Source organism: Phascolarctos cinereus, unplaced genomic scaffold, assembly GCF_003287225.1.
Source record: "Phascolarctos cinereus isolate Bilbo 61053 unplaced genomic scaffold, phaCin_HiC Scaffold_2;HRSCAF=192, whole genome shotgun sequence".
Lineage (NCBI taxonomy): Eukaryota > Metazoa > Chordata > Mammalia > Diprotodontia > Phascolarctidae > Phascolarctos > Phascolarctos cinereus.
Genome location: NW_027555625.1, coordinates 257912196 through 257937712, shown reverse-complemented (window position 1 = coordinate 257937712; position 25517 = coordinate 257912196). Strand labels below are relative to the sequence as shown.

Here is a 25517-nt window from a genome sequence, read left to right as displayed (position 1 = left end):
AGATGTGATCATAATTGATAAATACTTCCCTATGTTTAGCTCAACTCTCTTGCTATAATGGCCATTGTCTGTTGAGTCTTGAGTGAAGATGGGAATCAAAGGATAAACATTGGTTTTTTTAATAGTCCTTTAAATCTGTAATCAGTTCAATCTTCATACTTATTCAGGCTTGCTCCCATTCCTCAACCTTTCCTCATTCATGTCACTTTGGCAAACTTTTCCTGATGTGTCTGCTACGATGAGGCTAATCCAAGTGTCTGACATATTTAATCAAAAATCCAAATATTTTTGTACCAAAAAGTGAAGTTGTTTTTATATGCTCTGGGTTTCTAGTGGCATTATTCCATTTCTCTGGCTTTTTTGGAATGATGGAAACATTGGCTGCTCTATGTAGGAGAGAAGCACTTAAGTTAAATTGCCCAAGTTTAATCTTAACTTTTATGCCTTCTGTTCTATGAAAGTTCCAAATGCAATGAGGCTTCCCCCCACCAATCTCACCCCTCATTCTGGTAGAGCATTCATTGACACAGGCTTGATTGGTTGTTTTCTGTTCTTAGATGCTGATAGGGGAAGAGGGAAACAAGACAGTACCACACCGCCCCACTTCACTACGTGGTCCCCATCAGCCGCTGGTTACCCAAGTGGTACAGTATTCTCTAGAGAAGACCTCATGCACAGCAGTCAGGTATGCGAGTAGCCTCAGGACCAGATTCCAATGATCGTATTTCTCTTGCAGGTATTACTTCACATCTGTTGTTCCAATGCTCAGTGCCTTTTATTCCTGTCTGTTCCCTACCTTTCATACTTGAATCTCTTCTCAGGGGCTACTCTTAGGAGCCTCTAAACCCTGGATTAATACTATGCTACCACCTTCCTAGGCTTGTTGCCCATCCTCTAATTCCCTCATTTCAGGGGTGTGGCTTCCTGTGTCTTTCGAGGGAAACTAACTTGTCTAGTGGCAAAGGGATAGGCTTTCTACTCTCAGATATTTTGACAGAGGTTTTCTGGAGATCATGACTCTACCTTGGTTGTCTAATCTATTAGTAATTCTGATGATGGTACAACTTCAGGACAGAGAGTAGAAGAAATACTTGTGGCTTTGTTGGGCCTTCTAGAAGCACATTTCACATCTCAAAGGGAGGGGACTTATTTCTGAGGGTAGCCCTGAGACACTTCCTTTGGTCACTTGGAAAATGACATATAAATTTCTTCTTATATTGCTTCTAGAGGAACGAAGTCAATCAGTCTAGCCTCTTCGACCACTTCAACCTGAGGATGACTGATCAGTACTTAAGGGAAGAAGAACTCAGAGCTCAGTACCAGACAGCCCTCCTTAAGCTCCGGGAGAAAGCCCTAGAGGAGAAAGTTACAACTGAATTATCATGGCTAGAGCAACAGAAAGCGTGAGCTAATCTTTACTTAAACCTGAGAACATGCCTCATTGTCTTTCCACCTGTCTGTCTACTTTAGTGTGTAGTCTAAGAATTTTAGCTCTAGAGGGGACCCTAAAGATCATCTGGACTCAGCCTTTTGGGCAAGGATTTGCCTCTGTTTAGGCTGTATCATCTATGGAAGATTCAATGATAAGCTATCTGAAACAGCATTTTTTAAAGGGAGAAAAATCTATAAATGTAATTCAAAAGTATCTTGTCCTTCAAATATGAAGATGATGTCTCTGATTCAGCTTAGATGTAGCCGCCAAGCTGTAGCCCCTAGCAATGGGGGTAAAACTACATTGAGCTAAGCTCATACATACCGGCTGGGTGGAGATTGTGTGTGTGTGTGTGTGTGTGTGTGTGTGTGTGTGTGTATGCTAACAAACTCGTGAACATGTGCTCACGCACTCCAGTGCTTGGCTTAGTTAATCAGTGACCAGAGTTGTGGGGAATTAATCCTGTGGTGGGAGGAAAAGGGGGTTGGTCAGTCACTCAATCAACAAGCATTTGTTAAGTCTTTACTATGTGTCAGGGGATGATTTTAAATGCTGGTGATACAAAGAAAGGCAAAAATACAATCCTGCCCTCAAGGAGCTCACATTCTTGTGGGGGAGATGATATACACACAACTATTTACATTTAAGATATATACAGTATAAATGGGAGATAATTTTACCGGGAAGGCACTAATGGGGGGGGGTGAGAGAAACCAGGAAAGGCTCCTTGTAGAAGGTGCAATCTGAGCTGAGTCTTGAAAGATGCCAGGAGGCAGAGGCAAGGGAGGAGAGCATTCTGGGGTAGGGGAGAGGGGGGCACACAGGGAGTGCAAGAAAAGGCATGGAGTTGGAATGTGTGAGGAACAGCTAAAAGACCAATGTCACTGGATCATAGAGTATGCGGAAGAAAGTGAAGTGTAAGAAGACTGGAAAGATAGGAAAAGGTCAGGTAGTGAAGGTCTTTAAAAGCCATACTGAGCATTTTATATTCTATTCTGGAGGTAATAAGGAGCCACTGGAGTTGATGGAAAGAGGGGAGGTGACATGACTGACCTGTGCTTTAGGAAGACTCACTTTGGCAGATGAGTGGAGGATGGATTAGAATGGTAAGAGATCTGAGACAGGGAGAACAACTGTCAGAGTGTTGCAATAGTCCAAGCAGGAGGTGATAAGTTGTGATGTAAATAGAGAGAAGGGGACATGTATGAGAGACATCACAAAGATAAAACTGATAGGACTTGGCAGCAGATTGGATATGTAGAGTCAGTGAAAATTAAGAGTTGAGGATAATATCTAGGTTTCAAGCCTGGGTGACTGGGAAGATGGTGATGCCATCAATAGCAATAGCAAAGTTTGGAAGAGGGAAGGGTTTTGGCAGAAAGGTACTGAGTTTAGTTTTGAATATGTTGAGTTTAAGATATCTATGAGAAATTCAATTTTGAATATCCAATAGGCAGTTGGTGATGGTGGACTAGAAGTTAGCAGAGAAATTAGAGCTGGAGAAATTGATCTGGGGATCATTTGCTTGGAGATTATAACTGAATCCATGACAGCTCAAGAGAGATAATATAGAGGGAAAAGACGAAAGAGCCAAGGATAGACACTGGGGGACACAGTGGTGTGATCTGAACGAAGATCCAACAAAGGATACTGAGGGGAGAGGTCATATGAGTAGGAGGAAAAGCAGTAAAGAACATTATTATGAAAATCTAGAGAGGAAAGTGTATCCAGAAGAGGGTGATCAATAGTGCTGAAGGTTTCAGAGAGATCGTGCAGGTATAAGGAATGAAAAAAGTATAAGGAATGAGAACTAGAGTTGTCAATTAAGAGATGATTAGTAACTTTAGAATGAGTAATTTCATTAGAATGATGAAGTTGGAAGCCAGGCTGCATGGGGATTAGAAAAGTGAGAGGAGAGGAAGCAGAGGCACCAATTATAGATTGCTTTTTAAAGTAGTTTAGCCAAGAAAAGGAGGGGAGACATAGAATAATGGATAATAGCTAGTGGGGGATGTTTGGATCAAGTGAAGTTTTTTTTTTAAAGGTAGGAAAGCATGTTTTTAGGTATATGTATATTATGTCTATTTTAGGTATATATATATTACATATAGATATATGTATTTATGTATGTATATATATTGGTATGTGTGTGTGTGTGTATAAGTGATACAGCCAATGCAGAGATTTTAAAAAATATTAATTTGTTTATTTTTAGTTTTCCACATTTGCTTCCATAAGATTGAGTTCCAGATTTTCTCCCCCTCCCTACCGTCTTCCCACTCTCTCCCCACCCCAAGAGGGCAAGCAATCTGACATAGGCTCTACATATACATTTATATTGAACCTATTTTCACATTAGTTGTGTTGTAAAGAAGAATTAGAACCAATGGGAGGAACCACAAGAAAGAAGAAACCAAAAAAAAAAAGAGAGAGAGAGAGGGCAAATAGTATGTTTCAATCTGCATTCAGATCCATAGTTCTCTTTTTGGGTGTGGATAGCATTTTCCCTCATCAATCTTTCGGAGTTGTCTTAGATCCTTGCATTGCTAAGAAGAGGTAAGTCTATCAAAGTTAGTCATCACACAGGCTGTTACTATGTACAATGTTCTCTTCGTTCTGCTCACTTCACTTAGCATCAGTTCATGTAGTCTTTTCAGGTTTTCCTGAAGTCTGCCTGCTCATCATTTCTTATGGCACAATAGTATTCCATTACATTCATATACCACTACTTATTCAGCCATTCCCCAATTGATGGGCATCCCCTCAATTTCTAATTGTTTACCACCACAAAAAGAGCTGCTATAAATATTTTTGTACATGTGGGTCCTTCTCCTATTTTTATGATCTCTTTGGGATACAGACCTAGAAGTGGTATTGCTGGGTCAAAGGGTAGGCATAGTTTGATAGCCCTTGGGCATAGTGCCAAATTGCTCTCCAGAATGGCTGGATCGGTTCATAACTCCACCAACAATGCATTAGTGTTCCAATTTTCCCACATCTTCTCCAACATTTATCATTTTCCTGCTTTGTTATGTTAGCCAATCTGACAGGTATGATGTGGTACCTCAGAGTTGTTTTGATTTGCATTTCTCTAATCAATAGTGATTTAGAAGATTTTTTTCATGTGATTATAGATAACTTTGATTTCTTCATCTGAAAACTGCCTATTCATATCCTTTGACCACTTATCAATTGGGGAATGACTTGTATTCTTATAAATTTGACTCAGTTCTCTATGTATTTTAGAAATGAGGCCTTTATCAGAGGCACTGACTGTAAAAATTGTTTCCCAGCTTTCTGCTTCCCTTCTAATCTTGGTTGCATTCACTTTGTTCATGCAAAAACTTTTCCATTTAATGTAATTAAAATTATCCATTTTGCATTTTACAATGCTCTCTATCTCTTATTTGGTCACAAATTCTTCTGTTCTTCATAAATCTTACAGGTAAACTATTCCTTGCTCTCCTAGTTTACTTATAGTATCAGCCTTTATATTAAATACTGTACCCATTTTTACTTTATCTTGGTATATGGTGTAAGATGCTGGCATATGTCTAGTTTCTGCCATACTGTTTTCCAGTTTTCCCAGCAGTTTTTGTTCAATAGTGATTTCTTATTCCAAAAGCTAGAGTCTTTGGATTTATCAAATAGTAGATTACTATAGTTATTGACTACTGTGTCTTGTGTACCTAACCTATTCCACTGATCCACCACTCTATTTCTTAGCCAGTATCAAGTAGTTTTGAGTGATTGCTTCTTTATAATACATTTTAAGATCTGGAACAGCTAGGCTACCTTCCGTTGCATTTCTTTTCATTAATTACCTTGCCATTCCGGAACTTTTGTCCTTCCAGATGAATTTTGTTATTATTTTTCTAGCTCTATAAAATAATTTTTAGTAGTTTGATTGGTGTGGCACTGAATAAGTAAATTAGTTTAGGTAGAATTGTCATTTTTATTATATTAGCTTTGCCTACCCATGAGCAACTGATGTTTTCCCAACTATTTAGATCTGACTTTATTTGTGTGAAAAGTGTTTTGTAATTGTATTCATATAGTTCCTGGGTTTGTCTTGGCAGGTAGACTCCCAAATATTTTATAATGTCTACAGTAACTTTAAATGGAATTTCTCTTTCTATCTCTTGCTGTTGGGCTTTGTTAGTAATATATGGAAATGCCAATTATTTATGTGGGTTTATTTTATATCCCAATGCAGGAATTTTTTTGCTTGACTTTATATGTTTGTAATCTCTTTTGTTTTTCTTGCTTTCTCAAAGGTGGGGAGGAGAAGTAGGAAGGGAATGACTTCAGCAGAGCTGAAAATAAAATTGAATTTAAAAATTAATGAGAGGTTATAGTGAGGATTATAGAGAGGGGGCAATCTGCTGGAGAAGAGAGGATGGAATTGGATCTAGGGGACATGTAGAGGAATTTGCCTTGACAAAGAAGAGAAAGAGAACAGGGACACCTTTTGTGTGAGACAGGGGTGACAGAGGAGATAGTGGGCGAAGATATCTGAGTGATATAAGATGAGAAAAAGAGGAAAAGAGAAGAAGGAACTCCTAATGAATGGCTCCAGTTTTGCAGTATGAGGTAATGTCCTTTGTTGAGGGATGGGGGGAAAGTGTTCATGGGAGACTTGCAGAGGGTTGAAAAGGTCTGGAATAGTTACTGTGGTGAGTGTATTGATTATGGAGATGTAAAAAAACTGCCTTGCTGCCGTGAAGGTTCAGGTGAAATTATGTAACATAAATTTGTATTGGACATAGCCCAGTTTCATACTTTTTTCTAGCTCTATTCATCAGCACATGAATAGGAGCAATGACAGTAGATGGCATGAGCATTCCAAAGCCAGAACTTGGCAAGTCACAATAAGTGACAGAATAAGGGGACAAGGGGACTCAAACTTAGAGGAGGATAGGTTCGAGTTGAACTAGCTCTCTAAGGGGTCAAGATATGGAAGAGAGTGTAGTCACTGTAAAAGTGATGGCCTAGGAAAGAACTAAGGGGTGAAGAGATTGGAGGTCTTGGTGAAGATGAAGAATAGGAGTTGTAAAGCAGAGAAAAAGGTAGAATAATAAAATATGGCAAGATCAAGAGTATAATCATCTCTGTATGGAAGGGATGATAGGGTGAAGAAGTAAGTCATGGGAAATGAGTAGATTGAGGATGTAGACAGTTTAGGATGTTTGAAGGGTTTTTAAGGAAGAATATATATGTTGAACCCCCTCTCATCAAGAATTTGGATGAAGGTGAGAGAGAGACAGATAGACAGAGATAGCCAGGCACTGAACTCATTGAGGATGGTAGGGAGAGGGTCCTAGGATTTGGTAGATAATAGTAACCAGAATCTTAATTAGATAATAAATTTGGATTGAATGAACTTCAGCAGAGGAGAGTGTAGAAGTGACAATGGGGAACAAAGAGTATATTGAGTCCTTCAACCATGACCATGGAGTCAAGAAGTATCAGTAAAAGTTCAACTGTTCCTGGGTAGCCAAAGATTTCAGGTCTCAGTGAGAGCCAGAAGATGAAGGGAGTGAGAAAAGGAAAGATTTAAAATGAAAGCAAGTTTGTTGACTTCTTTGAATGGGCCTTCCAAAGAGTATAATGAAAGGGATAGACAAATATGGAGTGGGACATTTGGAGTTAGGGTTGAGGGAGTATGCTGACCATTGAGGAATGATTCCAGATAGATTATCAATGGCTGGATTATCAAGTCTGTTGAGGGAAGAATGTGATTAGACTTCAGGGCTTTCCCCTGATCAAACCTGGTGGTAGATTTAGGGTTAGAGCTCAGTCTTTGGCTAGGGAACAGAATTTTTCTCTTTGTGAAGTTAACTGGCCTAAACAAAGATAGAACTAGTGAGCTTGTTCTCTTTATATATGTGGTCTAGTCTAAGACAACTGGACTAGAGCTAACTAAAATAAGTGTGGTCATTTTCAAGTTATCCTTTCCAAATTACTTCCAGAGAAGTTTTTGACTGCTTCCCTGCTTCTGCCATCTAGGTACAGTCGAACAAAATCAGGAATGCTTAAAGTCATTGGGAAGGAAACAGACAATGCATTCCAAAGGCAAATATTAATAATTTTTTTTATTATCTGTGCCTCATGCTATTGACATGGATAATTGAGATTTTACGATAAAACTAGCATCAGGAAGCCACTGTTTTTAGAATGACATGTTTGGAATATTATGATAATTTTTTGTCATTTTCACTAATTCTAGATATTTGGGGAACAAAAGAGACCACAGCTTAATAAATGAGAAACAGCACCGAATCCTAATGGATCTAAAGCAAGAACAGGTAGGCCATTGGCAAGATAATAATACTACTTCCTCAGAGGATATCCAGAGTTGGCTGTGAGGTTTCAATGCAAAGCTGGAACATCCAACACTTTTTGTTTGTGTTAAACCTCTTACACATGTCAGCACGTGTAAGCAACAAGTAGCACTTCAAGACAAAAATAAAGGATGCAACGTGGCGCAGTGGGAAAAGGTATTTAATTTGAGCTTAGGGCATAAATTTGGATCTGGAATCTGCCACTTAGTAGCTGTATGACTTTGGGTAAGTCATTTAACCTCTCTGAGCCTCAATTTCCTCATCTGCAGACTTGAAAGGGTTGGATTAAATCACTTCCAAGGTCACTTCTTGTGCTAAATCTATGGTCCTATAAAAATTTAGGACAATGGTATCATCCATTTGGATGACTGCAAATTCTTATTTCAGATTCTGTGATCATTGGCTATCTATAGAAAAGGTAAACTGAATTCTGTGACTTAGAATTGAAGCCCATATCAGTTGTGAAAATAATGTCTAATTTGCCTTAGAAATGCCATTTGCAGATAGTTGTGGTCATACTGCCAAAAACTATAGAAGGATTCTCTTAACAATTTTAATTGCATAAATCCCTCAACAGTTGGCCAAAGGTCTTCTCTTCAAATTCCTTAACTTATCTTCTTTCTGTCTTCTCTTTGGTGCCCATCCTGTATGCCTTCTAAGCTGAGGATCTCTCCCCACTTCCTTGGCTCAGGAAATTCAGAGCCAAGATCTTGTCCTTGCCATGTTCTCCTTGTGTATCTTCCTTATCCTCTTGGGCCCCACATGACAACTGGCTGATCTGATCTATTAATTTGTGCTAAAGTCAGAGGGTTCTCAGTCCACTCTGAAGATAGTCAACTGAATTGCTGTCATCTTCTGGAGATGCCAGCCTTGTTGTTAACTAATCCATTATGACTTTAATTGTGGAAATTTCAGGGGCAGGCAGAGGAAACTGAATGGCGGAATGTTGGGCCCAGGCTTTAGCTCTCTTGTCTGGCACCATGTCTATGGCTCTGTGTCTTATTTCATCAAAATGAAGAGTCAGCTCTGTAGTGCTAAATAAGGCCATTTGTCTATGATACTTATTTCAATATGAGGATGGGAGAAGACAATTAGAAGCTTTCTTTGGAAAAAGTGGTTATCCAGTCCCTAGGATCCTATTTTAATGATCAATGAGGGATTTTTTTTCTCTGTGGCATCTTAGTGACTTAAAAAAATATATTCCTTCTCCTGAGCACGACCAGATTTGCTGATAAAACTGATAGTTGCTCATGAACTTTGACCTGAGGAATTTAAATGCTTTGCAAACATTAATTAAACTTTATGATGGGTCCTCTTCCTTGCTTACAGACAAGTAATTTATTTGTTTGTTGTTCCATATTTGGATCTGTTCTCCAGCTCACAAAGATGAAAACTGTGATTATTCAATCCTCAGTAATTTATGAATATATATATATATATATATATGTATGTATGTATATGTATGTGTGTATATATATACATATATGTGTGTATGTGTGTGTGTGTGTATATATATATATATATATATATATATATATATATGTGTGTGTATACTATTGGTAGACAGAAAGCAAAATTATAGTTTTCCACCAACTCATGGCATAGCCCTACTGGGATAACATTGCAGATGTGGTCTATGCCCCTGCTACACAGAACAACTGAAATGATCATAGGTATGAGCAGATTAAAATATGAGGTTTTTTGGTCTAGTTTTTGATAGGATCTGTGATTTTATCAGTATAGATAGGAGTTCTGGGTTAGGGAGAAATGAAAATGATTAGTATTCTACAATCTGGAGAAAAGCATGCATTCATTATTCATTCAACAATTTTAGTAAACACCTACTATGTGTGTTAGGGAGTAGAAGAGATACCAAAATAATCAAGACATGGTCTCTGCTCTCACAGAGCTTATAGGCAGAGAAATAAATGGGATCAAAGCTTTAAAGACATGGTGTGAACACAGACTTGCAACCAAATCCAAGAATCTTGGGGAAGGCAAGGATCTAGTGGGTAATTTGCGAATAAAATGTGGGCTTACTTTAGCATATAGTAACCTTAGAGAATTCATTCCAGCCAGACAACCATAGCCTTTCCCTACTTTGCCCCCTTAGGTCTTCCATCAGAGACAGACCCTGAAGTTATCCTTTGTAGTATTTATTGTATTCTTATTTGTTAGGGTAGTCTTCCCACTCCCCACCCCATAGTCCTCCCCTTTTTAAAAACTGCATTCAATGCTATTTTTGGTGTTACCAGAGCTAGGACTAAGGGCAGAGAAGGTTAAACAGTTGCCTTGGGCATAACACATGAGCAGAAGTGCAAGGAGAAACATTTTTGGACTTGATCTTTTTTTTAAAAAAAATGCACATCTTAATTCCAGAAAATTCTTATTCTCTACTATATAGTTATTTTGTGACAGGTCATGTGTATTGTGGAGGCAGGATGGGGCAATGAATGAATAGAGAATTGGCACCAAAGCCAGGAAGATCTGGTTCAAGTCCTGTCTCTGCTGTAAACTGTCTTTGTGGCCCTAAACAAATCACTTTAGCTTTCAGTGTTTCAGACAGCTCTCTAAGAAGATAAGTCACAGAGACAGTGCTAACCTGCATAGGGAACTGCCTATATAAGTGAAGTCACAGGTTTAGTCCCTATCAACTCCTACCATGAAGGCTAAAGGCCTTTGGTAGACAGTAATATAAGGGGCACAATTTTCAGATGTCGACATACATGGTTTTCACACCTTTCCAGGACACACAAATGTCTCATCTTGGCTCTGATGAGTACTAATGCCTGTTGCATCCTTCTTTATCACATTCAGGAGGAACTTAAACACCAACAAAACATGTATGAAGTGGCTCATCAGGAGAGAAAACTTTTTTTGACACAACAAAAGAATATCCTAACAATACCGCAGTCAACAGCTCATCTTCAACAGGAATTTCATGGTCTAGCTAGCAGACACCAGGTGAACTATCCCTAAAAATAACCACAGTGAGCTGTTGACTAAGCCTTTGCACTTGTCCTCATATCTGTATATGGAGATGGGTAAGGCTTGTATTCCATATTTATACTCTGTTACCTCAAAAGATTAGCCCCCATGGATTAGTTTTGGGTACTCCATTACTGCCACTAATGGAGATAACTCCCTTAAAGCCTTAGTTGAGATATGACCTTCATGAACTGCTGTGGTTTAATAATAATAACCTAATGGACACCCTTCTGGTGCTGAGCCTCTCCAAACCTGGTCCTCAGATGACAGACACATTGTCCTTATTAGGCCCATACTCAAGTCTTTCTGGCTTGACAGGACTTGCTGAAACTTACACCTCACTAGCATAGCCTTTGTAAACTCTGGGCCACTTCCTGTCACAATGAGATATTAGAATAGGACTTTAGGAATAGCTTCTATTCATAAAGATACGTATAACAAAAACACAGAAAAGCTATTTGTTGAGACAGTGGAAAATATTAAATACCACCATTCTGCCTTTTGCTATTGTATACCTTCTAGGAAGTTGTTCTTCTTTAGGTAGAAATGTTGCCACAGATACAGAAAGGGAGAATATGATGTTGAATCATTGATTTTATGTGAGATACTTAGCCTCCAAGCCTGAATGTAGGACTCTTTATGTTCTAGAGTGCCATATTGTTTATGTACATTGAATTGTTTGTGGTTAGACAGTCAAATGTCCACAAAGAAAGGTGGATCCAATGGTTCATCTTTGAACATATCAGTTTGATTCTACTTCAAAGTCATGGCCAGGACCCCTAACCCTGGCTTCCCAATATGCGCCCTTGGACACAAACGAGGAAGGTAAGTAGGTTAGAAAATATAGGTGGGTAAATGAAGTTTGTCTGTATTGTAAGGGAAAGACCTCTCAAGCTTATTTATGGTCCTCTACCCCAGATTTTTTCAACAAACATTTAATTAAGCACCTAAAACAGTTAGCTAGAAAGCACTTTTCTAGGCACTAGGAATGTCAAGACAAATGACATAGAACTTGCTCTCAGTGAATTAGTAGCATCATTTTTGTCTGCAGAGGATAACACCTGATAAAACATGGTATAGGAGAAAGCAGTACACTAAAAACCAAGAGATCTGGGATCTAGTCCTACCTCTGTCACTGGTTACCTGTGTGACATCAGAAAAGTTACTTCTTGGTTCCACTTCTGGGAGCCAAGATGGTGAAGTAAGAAGTAAGTCACTCTCACCCTCCCCTTACTGACCTCTGCAAGCCCAGAAAATAAAACCCAGGAAAAATCCTGAGCCAGCAAAAAGAAAGGGCTCAGCAGTTTTGTAGCCCAGGAAGCTTGGGGGATTAATGGAAAAGGCCTCTCTTGTTCTGAGGGAGGGGAAGCAGTACAGGATAGGAGGCATTTCAGCAAGCCAGAAGCAAGCTCCACCTCAACATACCAGGGGGAGAACTTGAGACCCAGGTTGGTGGAGCAGGCAAGTGCCAACACCAGGACCCCCTGAGAGCATCAATACAGGCAGGGGAAGCAATAGACAGCAGCTTGGAAAACTATCATTCTCCAGCAGCCAAATCACCCAGTGCCTCAGCACAACTCTGGGAAGCACAACTCCAGGAGGCAAAGCTCCAGGCTTACAGACATTCACCAGCAGCAAAACATCCCCGTGCCAGGCCTGGGCGAGTAGGAACCAAACACTTAAGTACGAGGCGTAGATGAGCAAGAAAACAAGCTCGGGTAAGTGGTGCCCCCTTTGCTCTAGCAGGAAAGCTCAACTTTTTTTTTTTTAAAGTCAGGAAATACACACACACCATGAACAAAAAAGCAGAAATGGACAATGATCACAGATTGTTATTATGGGGAAAAGGAAGATCAAGACACAAATTTAGAAGAGGACAACATTGTTAATATACCCATATCCAAAATCTCAAAAGGAAATATAAAATGGTCTCAAGCCCAAAAAGCCTTCTTAAAAGAGCTCAGAAAGGATTCTAAAAGTCAAATAAGAGAGGTGGAAGAAATATTGGGAAAATAAATGAGAGGTATGCAAGAGAGAGTCAATAGCTTAGAAAAGGATGGATAAAAATTAACTGTAGAAAACAAGTCCTTAAAAAGTAGAATTGGCCAAATGGAAAAGGAGGCACAAAAACTCATTGAAGAGAAGAACTTAAAAAGTAAAATGTGCCAAATGGAAAAGGAGCTACAAAATCTAACAAAAGAAAATAACTTGTTAAAAATTAGAATGGGGCAAGTGGAAGCTAATGACCCTATGAGAGAGCAAAAATCAGTCAAACAGAAACAAAAGAATGAAAAAATAGAAAAATTGCAAAATACCTCATTGGTAAAACAACTGACCTGGAAAACAGATCCAGGAGAGACAATCTAAAAATCATTGGTCTACCTGAAAACCATGATAAACAAAGAGCCTGGACAATATCCTTCAGGAAATCATCAAAGAAAACTACCCTAAGGTCCTAGAATCAGAGGATAAATTAGTCATCAAAAGAATCCACTGATCACCACCTGAAAGAGATCCCAAATTGAAAACAGCAAGGAATATTATAGCCAAATTCCAAAATTACCAGATCAAAGAGAAAATATTGCAAGCAGCCAGAAAGAAACAATTTAAATATCATGGAACCACAGTCAGGATTATGCAGGACTTTGCAGCTTCTACATTAAAAGATTGGAGGGTATGGAATACAATATTCCATAAGGCAAAGGATCTTGGATTACAACCAAGGATCAACTACCCAGCGAAACTGAGCATAATCTTTCAGGGGAAGAGATGGACATTAAATGAAATAGTGGACTTCCTGATGAAAAGACTAGAGCTCAACAGAAAATTAGACCTTCAAATACAAGACTCAAGAGAGGCATAAAAAGGTAAACAGGAAAGAAAAAACCAACAACATGTTATTAATAAAGGCAAACTTTATGTCCCTACAAGAGAAGATGACACGTGTAACTCTTGAGAACTGTAATGTTATTATGACATTTAAAAAGAGGTATACTTAGAAGGCATGGCTATAAGTTAACTATGATGTGATGGTAAAAAATCTTAAGTGATGAAAAGGGATTGTATGAGAAAAAAGGAAAGGAGGAGGCAGACAAGGGTAAATTATATCACATGCAAAAGACACAAAAACCTAACACAGTAGAGGAAAAGAAGGGAGGGAGATGAGCATTGTTTGAAACTTACTCTCATCAGATTTGGTTCAAAGAAGGAATAACATAATCAGTTAGGTATAGAAATATAACTTACCCTATAGGAAGTAGGAAGGGAAAGAGAAAAGAAAAGGGAGAGGGTGAATAGAAGGGAAGGGTGAAGTAGAAAGTGTAAAGGGGGAGAAAAAGGAGGGGGCTAATAGAAAGGAGAGCAGACTGAGGGAGGCAGTGGTCCAAAGCAAAACTCTACTGAGGGAGGGGCAGCTAGGTGGTTCAGTGGGTGGAGCACCAGCCCTGAAGTCAGGAGGTCCTGAGTTCAAATCCAGCCTCAGACCTAACATTTGACACTTGCTAGCTGTGTGACCCTAGGCAAGTCACTTAACCCCAACTGCCTAAAAAAAAAAACAAACAAAACTCTACTGAGGGAGCAGCTAAGTGGCATAATGGATAGATAAAGCACTGGCCCTGGAGTCAGGAGGACCTGAGTTCAAATTTGGCCTCACACACTTGACACTACCTGTGTGATCCTGGGCAAGTCACTTAACCCCATTGCCTACCAAAAAACCAAAAAACATAAACAAAAACTAAAAACAAAAACAGACTCTACTGAGGAGGGAAAGGGAGAAAGGAAAAGCATAAACGGGGGGGGGGGAAATAGAATAGAGAGGAAAACACAGATAATAGTCATAACTGAATATGAATGGGATGAACTCTCTCATAAAATGGAAATGGATAGCAGAATGGATTAAGAACCATAATCCTACAATGTGTTGTTTACAAGAAACACATTTGAAGCAGAAGGATACACACAGAGTAAAGGTAAAAGGCTGGAGCAGAATATATTATGCTTCAATTGAAGTAAAAAAAAAGCAAGGGTAGCAATCTTGATTTCAGGCAAAGCAAAAGCAAAAATAGATCTGATTAAAAGAGATAAGGAAGGAAACTACATCCTGCTAAAAGTTACCACAGACAATGAAGTAATATCATTATTAAACATATATGCACCAAGTGGTATAGCATCTAAATTCTTAAAGGAGAAGTTAAGGGAGATACAGGAAGAAATAGACAGCAAACTATACTGGTGGGAGACCTCAACCTCCCCCTCTCAGAACTAGATAAATCTAACCACAAAATAAACAAGAAAGAAGTTGAGGAGATGAATAGAATTTTAGAAAAGTTAAATACGGTTAAACTTCTGGAGAAAACTGAATGGGGACAGAAGGGAATATACCTTTTTTTCTCGGTGGTACATGGCACCTACACAAAAACTGACCATGTGCTAGGGCATAAAAACTTTACAATCTGATTCAGAAAGGCAGAAATATTAAATGTATCCTTTTCAGATCATGATGCAATAAAAATTACATATATTAAAAGGCCATGGAAAGACAGACTAAAAGTTAATTGGAAACTAAATAATCCTAAAGAATGAGTGGTTCAAACAACAATTCATAGAAACAATCAATAACTTCATCGAAGAGAATGACAATAATGAGACAATATACCAAAACTAATGGGATGCAATGGAAATGGTCCTTAGTGGAAGTTTTATATCTCTAAATGATTACATGAATAAAATAGAGAAAGAAGAGAGCAATGAATTGGGCATGCAATTAAAAAAGCTAGAAAAAGAACAAATTGAAAATCCTCAATTAACTAACAAATTAGAAATTCTGAAAACCAAAGTAGAGATTAATAAAATTGAAATTAAAAAAAACTAATGAACTAATAAATAAAACTAAGAGCTGGTTTTATGAAAAAACCAATAAAATAGATTAACCTTTGGTTAATTTGATTGAAAAAAAGAAAGAAGAAAACCAAATTACCAGTGTCAAAAGTGAAAAGAGTGAATTCACCACCAATGAAGAAGAAATCAAAACAATAATTAGGAACTATTTTGCCCAACTGTATGCCAATAAATATGACCACCTTAGTGAAATGGATGAATATTTGTAATAATATAAATTGCCCAGATTAATGGAAAAGGAAATAAAATACTTAACCCCATTTCAGAAAAAGAAATTGAACAAGCCATCGATGAACTCCCTAAGAAAACAATTTCCAGGGCCAGATGGATTTACAAGTGAATTCTATCAAACATTTAAGGAACAATTAATTCCAATACTATATAAATTATTTGGGAAAATATAGGTGAAGAAGGAATCCTACTAAATTCTTTTTATGATATAAATATGGTGCTGTTACCTAAACCAGGAAGAGCCAAAACAGGGAGAGAAAATTATAGACCAATTTCCCTAATGAATATACATGCAAAAATTTTAAATAAAATATTAGCAAAGAGATTACAACAATTTATCTTAAAGATGATACACTATGACCAAGTAGGATTTATATCAGGAATGCAGGGCTGGTTCAATATTAGGAGAACTACCAGCATAACTGACCATATCAACAACAAAACTAACAGAAATCATATGATTATTTCAGTAGCTGCAGGAAAAGCATTTGACAAAATACAATATCCATTCCTATTAAAAACACTAAAGAGCATAGGAATAAATGAAGTTTTCCTTAAAATGATAGATAGCATCTGTCAAAAACCATCAGCAAGGGGCAGCTAGGTGGCACAGAGAATAGAGCTCCCGCCTTGGAGTCAGGAGAACCTGGGTTCAAATCCGGCCTCAGACACACAACATTTAGTAGCTGTGTGACCCTGGGCAAGTCACTTAACCCTGATTGCCCATCAAAAAAAAAGAGCAAAAACAAAAACAAAACATCAGCAAGCATTATATGTAATGGGGATAATCTAGAAGCATTTCCAGTAAGATCAGGGGTGAAACAAGGATGTCCATTATCACCACTGTTATTCAATACTGTGTTAGAAATGTTAGCTATAGCAATTAGAAAAGAAAAAGAAATTACTGTAGATATTATAAACTATTTGTGAGTCTACCTGCCAAAACAAAATGAGGAACTATATGAACACAATTACAAAACATTTTTCACACAAATAAAGTCAGATCTAAATAACTGGAAAAATCAGTTGCTCATGGGTAGGCTGAGCTAATAAAAATGACAATTCTACCTAAATTAATTTACTTATTCAGTGCCATACCCATCAAACTACCAAAAAATTATTTTACAGAGCTAGAAAAAACAATAACAAAATGCATCTAGAAGAACAAAAGGTCCAGAATATCAAGGTAATTAATGTAAAGAAATGCAAGGGAAGGTGGCCTAGCTATACCAGATCTTAAATTGTATTATAAAGCAGCAATCATCAAAACTACTTGGTACTGGCTAAGAAATAGAGTGGTGGATCAATGGAATAGGTTAGGTATGCAAGGCACAACAGTCAGTGACCATAATAATCTACTATTTGATAAATCCAAAGACTCTAGCTTCTGGGATAAGAAATCACTATTTAACAAAAACTGCTGGAAAAACTGGAAAATAGTATGGCAGAAACTGGGCATAGACCAACATCTTATACCCTATGTTAAGATAAAGTCAAAAGGAGTACAATATTTAGAAATAAAGACTAATACTATAGGCAAAGTAGGAGAGCAAGGAATAGTTTACCTTTCAGATCTATAGAGAAGGGAAGAATTTATGACCAAACAAGAGATAGAGAACATTATGAGATGCAAAATGGATAATTTTAGTTACATTAAATTGAAAAGTTTTTGCTTTTTTTTGTAGTCAGTGTCTCTGTAAAGACCTCATTTCTAAAATACATAGAGAACTGAGTCAAATTTATAAGAATACAAGTCATTCCCCAATTGATAAGTGGTCAAAGAATATGAATAGGCAGTTTTCAGAGGAAGAAACTAAAGATATCTAGTCATATGAAAAAATGTTCTAAATCACTATTGATTAGAGAAATGCAAATCAAAACAACTCTGAGGTACCACATCACAACTATCAGATTATGTAACATGACAAAACAGGACAGTGATAAATGTTGAATAAGATGTGGAAGATTGGAACACTAATGCACTGTTGGTGGAGTTGTGAACTGATCCAACCATTCTGGAGAGCAATTTGGCACTATGCCCAAAGGGCTATCAAACTGTGCATACCTTTTGACCCAGCAATACCACTTCTAGGTCTATATCCCAAAGAGATCATAAAAACAAGAAAAGGACCCACATGTACAAAAATATTTATAGCAGCTCTTTTTGTGGTGGCAAAGAATTGGAAATTGAGGGGATGCCCCCCAGTTGGGGAATGACTAAACAAGTTGTGACATATGAATGTAATGGAATATTATTATGATATAAGAAATGATGAGCAGGTAAACTTCAGAAAAACCTGGAAAGACTTATATGAACTGATGCTGAGTGAAATGAGCAGAACCAGGAGAACACTGTACACAGTGACAACCATACTGTATGATGACTGACTTGATAGACTTGGCTCTTCTCAGCAATGCAAGAATCTAAGACAACTCCAAAAGACTCACAATGGAAAATGTTATCTACATCCAGAGAAAAACTATGGAGTCTGAATATAGATGGAAGCATTCTATTTGCTCTCCTTTTGTCATTTTGTTTTATTCCTTCATTCTTGTGGTTCCTCCCATTAGTTCTAATTGTTCTTTACATCATGACTAATGGGAAAATATGCTTCAGATGAGTGTATAATTAGAGCCTATGTCAGTTTGCATGCCGTTGTTGGGGGCAGAGAGAGGAGATGAAGGGGAAAAATTTCAAATTCAAAATCTTATGGAAGTAAATGTTGAAAACTAAAAATAAATTATTTATAAAAACAAAAACAAGTTACTTTTCTTCTCTGGGCTTCAGTTTCCTCTTCTGTAACATGAGGGAGTTGGACTGATTAGATGACTTCTGATCTTTTTTTATTGTTTTATTGATGCTTTTTGTTTTTTATATTATATTCATTTCTTTTTTAAAAAGTGAGATTTTAATTAACAAAAATCTATGTCATTTCCCTTCTATCTGCCCATTAAGAAAAAAAAAAGAAAAAGAAAAGCCTTGTAACAAATATGCAGTCAAACAAAACAAATTCCTCCATTTGGCTATATCCCCAAAATGTCTCAGTTGGTCCTCTTGAGTCCATCTATTCTCTATTGGGAAGTGGGTAGCATGCTTCATCATAGGTCCTTTGGAATTGTTTGTGATTGTTCAAATCCTTTTTAAATTGATTATTTTTGTTTTAACATTACATTTATTTCTGAATATATTCCTTCTGCTTCTACTACCAAGAGAGCTGCCACTTGTAAAAAGATTTGAAAAGGAAAAAGGAGGGAAAAATAAGCAAAACTGGCCAACAAGTCAGTGGCATCTCACAGTTTATGTAGTATTTTATACCCGAATCCCCCAACTCTGCAATGAATGGTGAGAGGCACATTATCTCTTTTCTTCTCTGGGACTACCCTTCAGCAAGTGTTCCATTTTGTTTTATACTTTGTTTACATTGTTATAGTAATTATGTATACTGTTTTCCTGGTTGTGCTTACTTCATTTTACTTTAGTTCATATAAGTTTTCCCATGCTTCTCTGAATTCTTCATATTCATCATATATGGCGCAGTAAGTAGTTCATCACATTTGTGTTCCACATTTTGTTTAGTTATTCCCCAATCATTAGCCATTGACTTTGTTTCCAGTTTTTTGTTACCATAAAAAAAAGTGCTGTGATGAATATTTTGGAATATACAAGACATTCTTTTCTGTCTTTCACCTGAGGAATATTTTATGATTCTAAGATTCTGAATCAACATTTCTGTGGGGAACTGAAGGAAATGAAGTTGGTAAAGTTAAAGCCGGAAAGATCCTTAGAGTGGAAAGTGTTCTTGACTTCAGAAGAAAACATCGTCTCCCATGAGAGGACACTTACTTGTTGCTCAAGGAAATAATACAAGCTAATTTAGCATTCTGAGCATAGTCTGCTCCAGCAAAATCCATTTACGTAGATAAAAATGTACTTCCTTTGCTGTTGACTTGTCCTATCTGTCCCTTAGTTCTTTTGACCTTTACCCTGCACAAGCATATAATCTCTTTGTCAATTATGTGCATTTTTTTTAACCCAATAGTGAATTCTGTCACTTCCTCCTGCAAGGATTTGAAGTGCTGTAGAATAATCTGAACTGTTTTTTGTAGTTTTCCAGTCCCTGGTCAGAAGCTAAAGAAGGCCAGAAGTCCAAAGCCGAGAGAGTCTTCAGACCAGAGAAACTAGTCAGGAGTCCAGAGCGTTTGTTGTCAATATCATCTTACCTAGGAAGATCACCTTCAATCTTGTCTGACCTGGGAAAAAACCTGAAATGCTGTGAGAACACACAGTGAGTGTGATTTCTTTTTTGGGGGACTTGTAAGGTAACCTGAACCTTAACATTAAAAATCATTTTTAATGCACCTGTTTGCATGTGGTGCTGTGCTGTGCTCTACAGGGATGGTTTATCCACTGAGCTTCCTACCTTCTGGAGACTTAACAACTTAACGATGCGGTTTCAGTATGATCTGGAGCAACAAATGAGAATAAGACACGTGGACAAAGGGATTTCTTATATATGGATGTGAAGTACCCTTAGCCTCTATCTTCTCTTTATGAGGCCACATATGGGCTTTTGAAATCTTTCTTCTTAACTCTGACACCACTCCCTACCTCCCTGCCCTGCCATTAGGATTTAGGAAGCTAGAGTCCAAAATGAAGAGTATGGTCTGGTTGAATGAGCAGAGACAAATATTGAGACCAGAATTACATATCTGTGAAGTCCCAATAATTTGATTATTTATTTCCTTGAATATAGAGAAGGATGATAGGCTCACAGCATTGTATAACATTATCCATTCTTTGAGCTCTCTATAGAAAAGAAATTATTGAAATTTGTGCTGAATCAGTCCAGGTAACCCTATTGAATGACTATGTTGAGAATGAAATGTTTGACACACAAAGATACTGGCCTCACTATTCATCAAGGGATTTTTTTTTTAGGCAGTTGGGGTTAAGTGACTTGCCCAGGGTCACACAGCTAGTAAGTGTCAAGTGTTTGGTCTGAGGCCAGATTTGACCTCGGGTCCTCCTGACTTCAGGACTGGTGCTCTATCCACCATGCCACCTGGCTGCCCCCAACAAGGAATTTTTTTTAAAATGCTGTGTAAATCCTAATTTTCCCTTTGAAATGAAAATTGGTTTAATTAAAGTGGATTACTGACCTCTAGGAAAGTACATTTCCATTTAAAGGGCCTGGCTTCCTTTCAGTGGCTGGCTACCTAAAATGACTTTATAATCTATAAACATTGTTGCACCCATAAATTATGACCTATTTCCCTACCTTTCAAATATTAATGCTCAATCAATGCAACAGATAATGTGAATGATGATGGAGATGTGACAGTTGAAGATGAGATAGGTTGAGAAAGGGAGCCTCACACTGAGCAGTGGTCTGCCAAAGCAGATTCAGTGATCCATAGTAGCCCCTTACAGAAGGCTTGTGATATTTGGAGCATTATTTATTTTAGGGAAAGGTCAGGGACTATTTTAAAAAATCTCTGTGAGTAAAAGGAAATAATTCCCTGTTCCAACAGCCAATGCGTCAGTACTGCACTTTGCTTCCCTGTGGGTGCAATTTTCAAATAAATCTCAGCTTGAAACTGATCTATAATTCATGTTCCTATTGATTACAAGTCACAGCCATCTTTAAAAAGGTTTCTTGGCTGCACTTTTCCTGCTTATTACTGAGAAGGTTGCTTATGCTGGCACAGTGACCATTAGCCCAAGTAGTTAGCAGAACCTTTCCAGGATGGAGAGTGCCTGTTGAGTCTTGGGAGCTGGATGTCAGCTTCGGGGAAAGCAGAGAGGGTTCATGGAGTGAGAGATGGGGAGGGTTTGAGTGTATTTTAAAAGAAAACTGTAGCCAGATAAGCACAAAATAAATCAGTGGAGACTTTTTAAAATTATTCAGCCTATTTCTCCTAATGTAGCCCAATGGACTGGAAAGGGAAAGAGAGGAATCTTCAACTTCCCTCTCATAGGTGAAACACACAAATCTGGGTCATTCCAACTGATAGGCCTCGCTGTGTGACCATACCCAATCCACCCTAAACCCACATAATACAGATATCAAAAACCTTTATCCCAACACATTATTCCATGTGGATTTATCTGCAGCACTAAGTTCAACACAATGCATAAAGAATTAAGTAGAGTCTATGCTGTCCTTGGGAAGCATAAAATATGAAATAAATATTAAACCAGTGGCCATTAAACTCCTTATGTATACCCTGCACAGATCCAGGGTAAGTGCAAGGGTGAGGGTGAGGGCAAAGCTCAGTATAGTATATCAGTATAGTACATGGATGAGGGTAAAGTTCAGTATAGTATATGATACAGTGTCATATATTTGGTAGAAGAGACCTTAATTGCAGGAAACCCATATCCCAGTCCCAGTTCTGCCACTAATTGGCCAGCCTACCTTAAGGCATGTCATTTCACTCTGCTTAGCCTTTGCATCATTATCTATAATGTGGCACTCCATGATTATTTACTGGTTAAGTAAAGTGAAATAATTTAAACAAAAGCCCTCAGGGTGTCACAAGTACTATATGGATGTAAACTATATGGATGTAAGGAGGTAATGTTATAACTGAAGAAGAATAGGAAGAACAGCCAAGAGTTTCCTATATGGAGAAAGGAAAGTATGACTAAAAGCTGTCACTCTTTTTTTTCCTGATCAATATGGAAAAAATTATACAGTTCTTTGCATAAAGGTAATGACAATAAATACTTTACATTGACGATAATGATGTTGCCTACAGAGACTAGGCTTGATTAGGACTCTCCTGAATCATTAACAGGAGCATTTTTTCTTTTGGGATGCTTGGAAGTAAAGCATCTGGACAAGTGATGACAGGATGGTGGGGATGGAAAATGAAGAAGTAAGTTTCCCCATCCCTTATACCAGGCAAATTCTTCTAGGAGTTGATGTAGGTTTACCAACTAAAAAATCCTGAACCCTTTGTAATTTTTAAAAATTTCCACTAGAGCTTTAAGGTATTATTGTACTTTGCTTTGGAAGTAGCAAAACTAATTCTCTTCCCAGTGGTCTGGGAGAGTTGGCTACTGGAAAGATTTTGCCATGCATATCTCTTCCCTAGCTCATGGGTAAAACAGTTGAAGTCATAAAATACACCTCCTATGGCAATTCTGTACTGTGGTAGGTGCAACAGGGAAGACTCATCTATATTTGGGGAACTGAAAGGGCCTTAAACTGGAGTTGTTAACTATTTTTGTGTCATGGATCCTTTTGGTAATCTGGTGAACCTTCTCAGAATGGCTTTAAATGCATGGAATAAAATAGGATTATAAAAGAAACCAATTATATTAAAAATAGTTATGATATCTTTTTTAAAAATTGAAACCACTGGTTAAGAACCCTTAGCCCAAAAGAAGAGAGTCAGATATTAGAATTATATGGGACTTTAGAAATTATCTAATTCAACTTTCCACACAGTGCTGGAATCTGCTCTTTAGCATTCCCAATAAGTAGTTATTCTGGTCTCCATTTGAAGACCTCCAGTGATAAGGAGCAATGATTTAAAAGACAGTCCATCCAATTGTTGGACAGTTCTCATAGTGAAGAACTTCTTATGCTGAGATAAACTCTCTTCTTATAACTTTCATCCTTAGGTCCTGACTAGCTTTTTACTTTGGAGCTACATAGAACAAATTTAATAGTTCTTCCAAACGACAGCTCTTCAGATACATAGAGACAATTATGGTCTCAATAAGCATTTATTTCTCCAGGTTTAACTTTCCTATTTCTTCAAATATTCCTTAAATGTCATGCTTTGTAGTTTCTTCTTCATCCTGATCCTGGCTGTCCCCTGGATGTGTTAATGACTCTCAATATTTCTCTGTTACAATTTGAAGCTGACTCTTCCACTCTTTGAAACAGCATGATCTCACATTATTGGGGCTACCAAAGCTAATTAAAGGCAGACATTTTGATAACATTGGATTATAGAAGTGACCTTATACTTGAAGGGTCTTTGGGCAAGACCCCAAAAGTCATAACTGGGTTTATTTGTAGTGATTTCCAGGTAGATGAAGAGAGAAAGATATATTATTGAGAATGTACATAGAGAAATGTGAGGACACTTTCAAGTTAAGTCTCAGGCTCTGTAATAACATGTTGGCCTGGAAATACATACTCCAGAAACCAGACTAACAGGAAACCTGGAGGTATTCTAAACTCTCCCCACCCCCATCAGACTGACTGGAAAGGCAGAATCTGAATTGGTGGAGTTTGAAATTATTTTGGGGGGAAATTTGTTTTAGGTATTTATTGAAAGCAAGACAATGATGCTCCTGTGAACTACTATGAGTAGGTCACTGGCTACATTGTCTCAAGCAGTGTGGATAGACTCTACTGAATCATCCGTCCTCACTCATCCATTTCTCCTCGTAACAAAAAGCACCCAGCTTTGATTAAGTATGCAGTCTGTGAGTGGAAAATAATTTAAATTTACACAGTCCCTGCAGGGATGATAACCATATAACCTTAGTTATACGTGGTGCTCTAACCACTGGGCACAGACTATTAATGCTTCACCTAAGGATTTGACACAGTTAATCAAACAGCCAAAAAAGGAAGAAGCCTCCTCCCTCCACCCCAGAACAACAATGCTGCAGAGTCCTGGGGACACAGAGTTCCATTCAGATGGTGGTTCCCATAAGAGGAGCATTATCTGGGTCAGAAAACATTAACCACTCTTTTGAACTGCCTTGCAGCCTTCTTGCTGAGAGGGAGATCCAGGGGATACCTGAGGAGGACTCATGCCTACAGCCACAGTGGCTGAAGGGGGGAAAGGACAGATCAATGGTCAGTAACATGCCTGACCACAGGGAACAAACTCTGGGCCAGTTCGTGGAGAATGACGACCAGGAAAATAAAGGTATTATTGATTTTGCAGTTGATGATGCTTCTGCGAGGAAAAAGGAAAGGCATGCAGTAATTTTGGTGTCATTAAGGAAAAATACATTTTGCTTAACAGGTATCAGATCCAAACCATTATTCTTTTACAGCAACAATTAAAATGGTCTTTTTTTAAATGGTCTTTTAAAAAAAACACAAATGATACTACAGTATCCCTTGTATCTGAATAGGATTCTGCTAATCATACGCATCAACAATGGGAAATAGCCTACAATGAGTCATCCACAATCTTTCATCTGGTCTCCCTAGTTACCAACATTTGTGAAACAGGTGGCTGTAGCTTGGGGTGTTACCCGTGATCCTGAAATCGTTTTTCTCTATGTAAACCTAGATGGCTAGGGCAGGGACTGCACCTATGGCAATGGCCCAAGAAAACTGGCTCCTAATATTCTCAAACTGAAGGAAGTCTCTTTTCCCTAAACATCAACTTAGAATATTTTTAAGGTGGCATTAAATATATAGACATGGGGTGCTATTGTTATTGATTCTTCCTGGTCTTGTGACAGTCTTCCCCTTCCTTCTGCTGAAAATGATAGAGCAGATGAAAATAATTTTGATAGCTTCTCCCTAACCCCATCGCCACTCCCTATTTGGAAAAATGCTGATATGGACATGCCCTCTGAAACTATTTGATTAAGTTTTCTGTGGACATTTTGGAAATTAGTCTGAAGAAATTACTTATCT

General features: G+C 37.9%; 1 protein-coding gene across 1 annotated transcript in view; it reads left to right on the top strand.

Annotated features, from left to right (window-relative positions):
* The window catches only part of CCDC187 (coiled-coil domain containing 187), a 104793-nt gene that overhangs the window by 67595 nt on the left and 11681 nt on the right, over positions 1-25517 (top strand). The window contains 5 exon segments of the mRNA XM_020981877.2: positions 558-685; positions 1228-1403; positions 7662-7740; positions 19999-20177; positions 24629-24792. Coding sequence (XP_020837536.2) covers positions 558-685; positions 1228-1403; positions 7662-7740; positions 19999-20177; positions 24629-24792 — 726 coding nt within the window.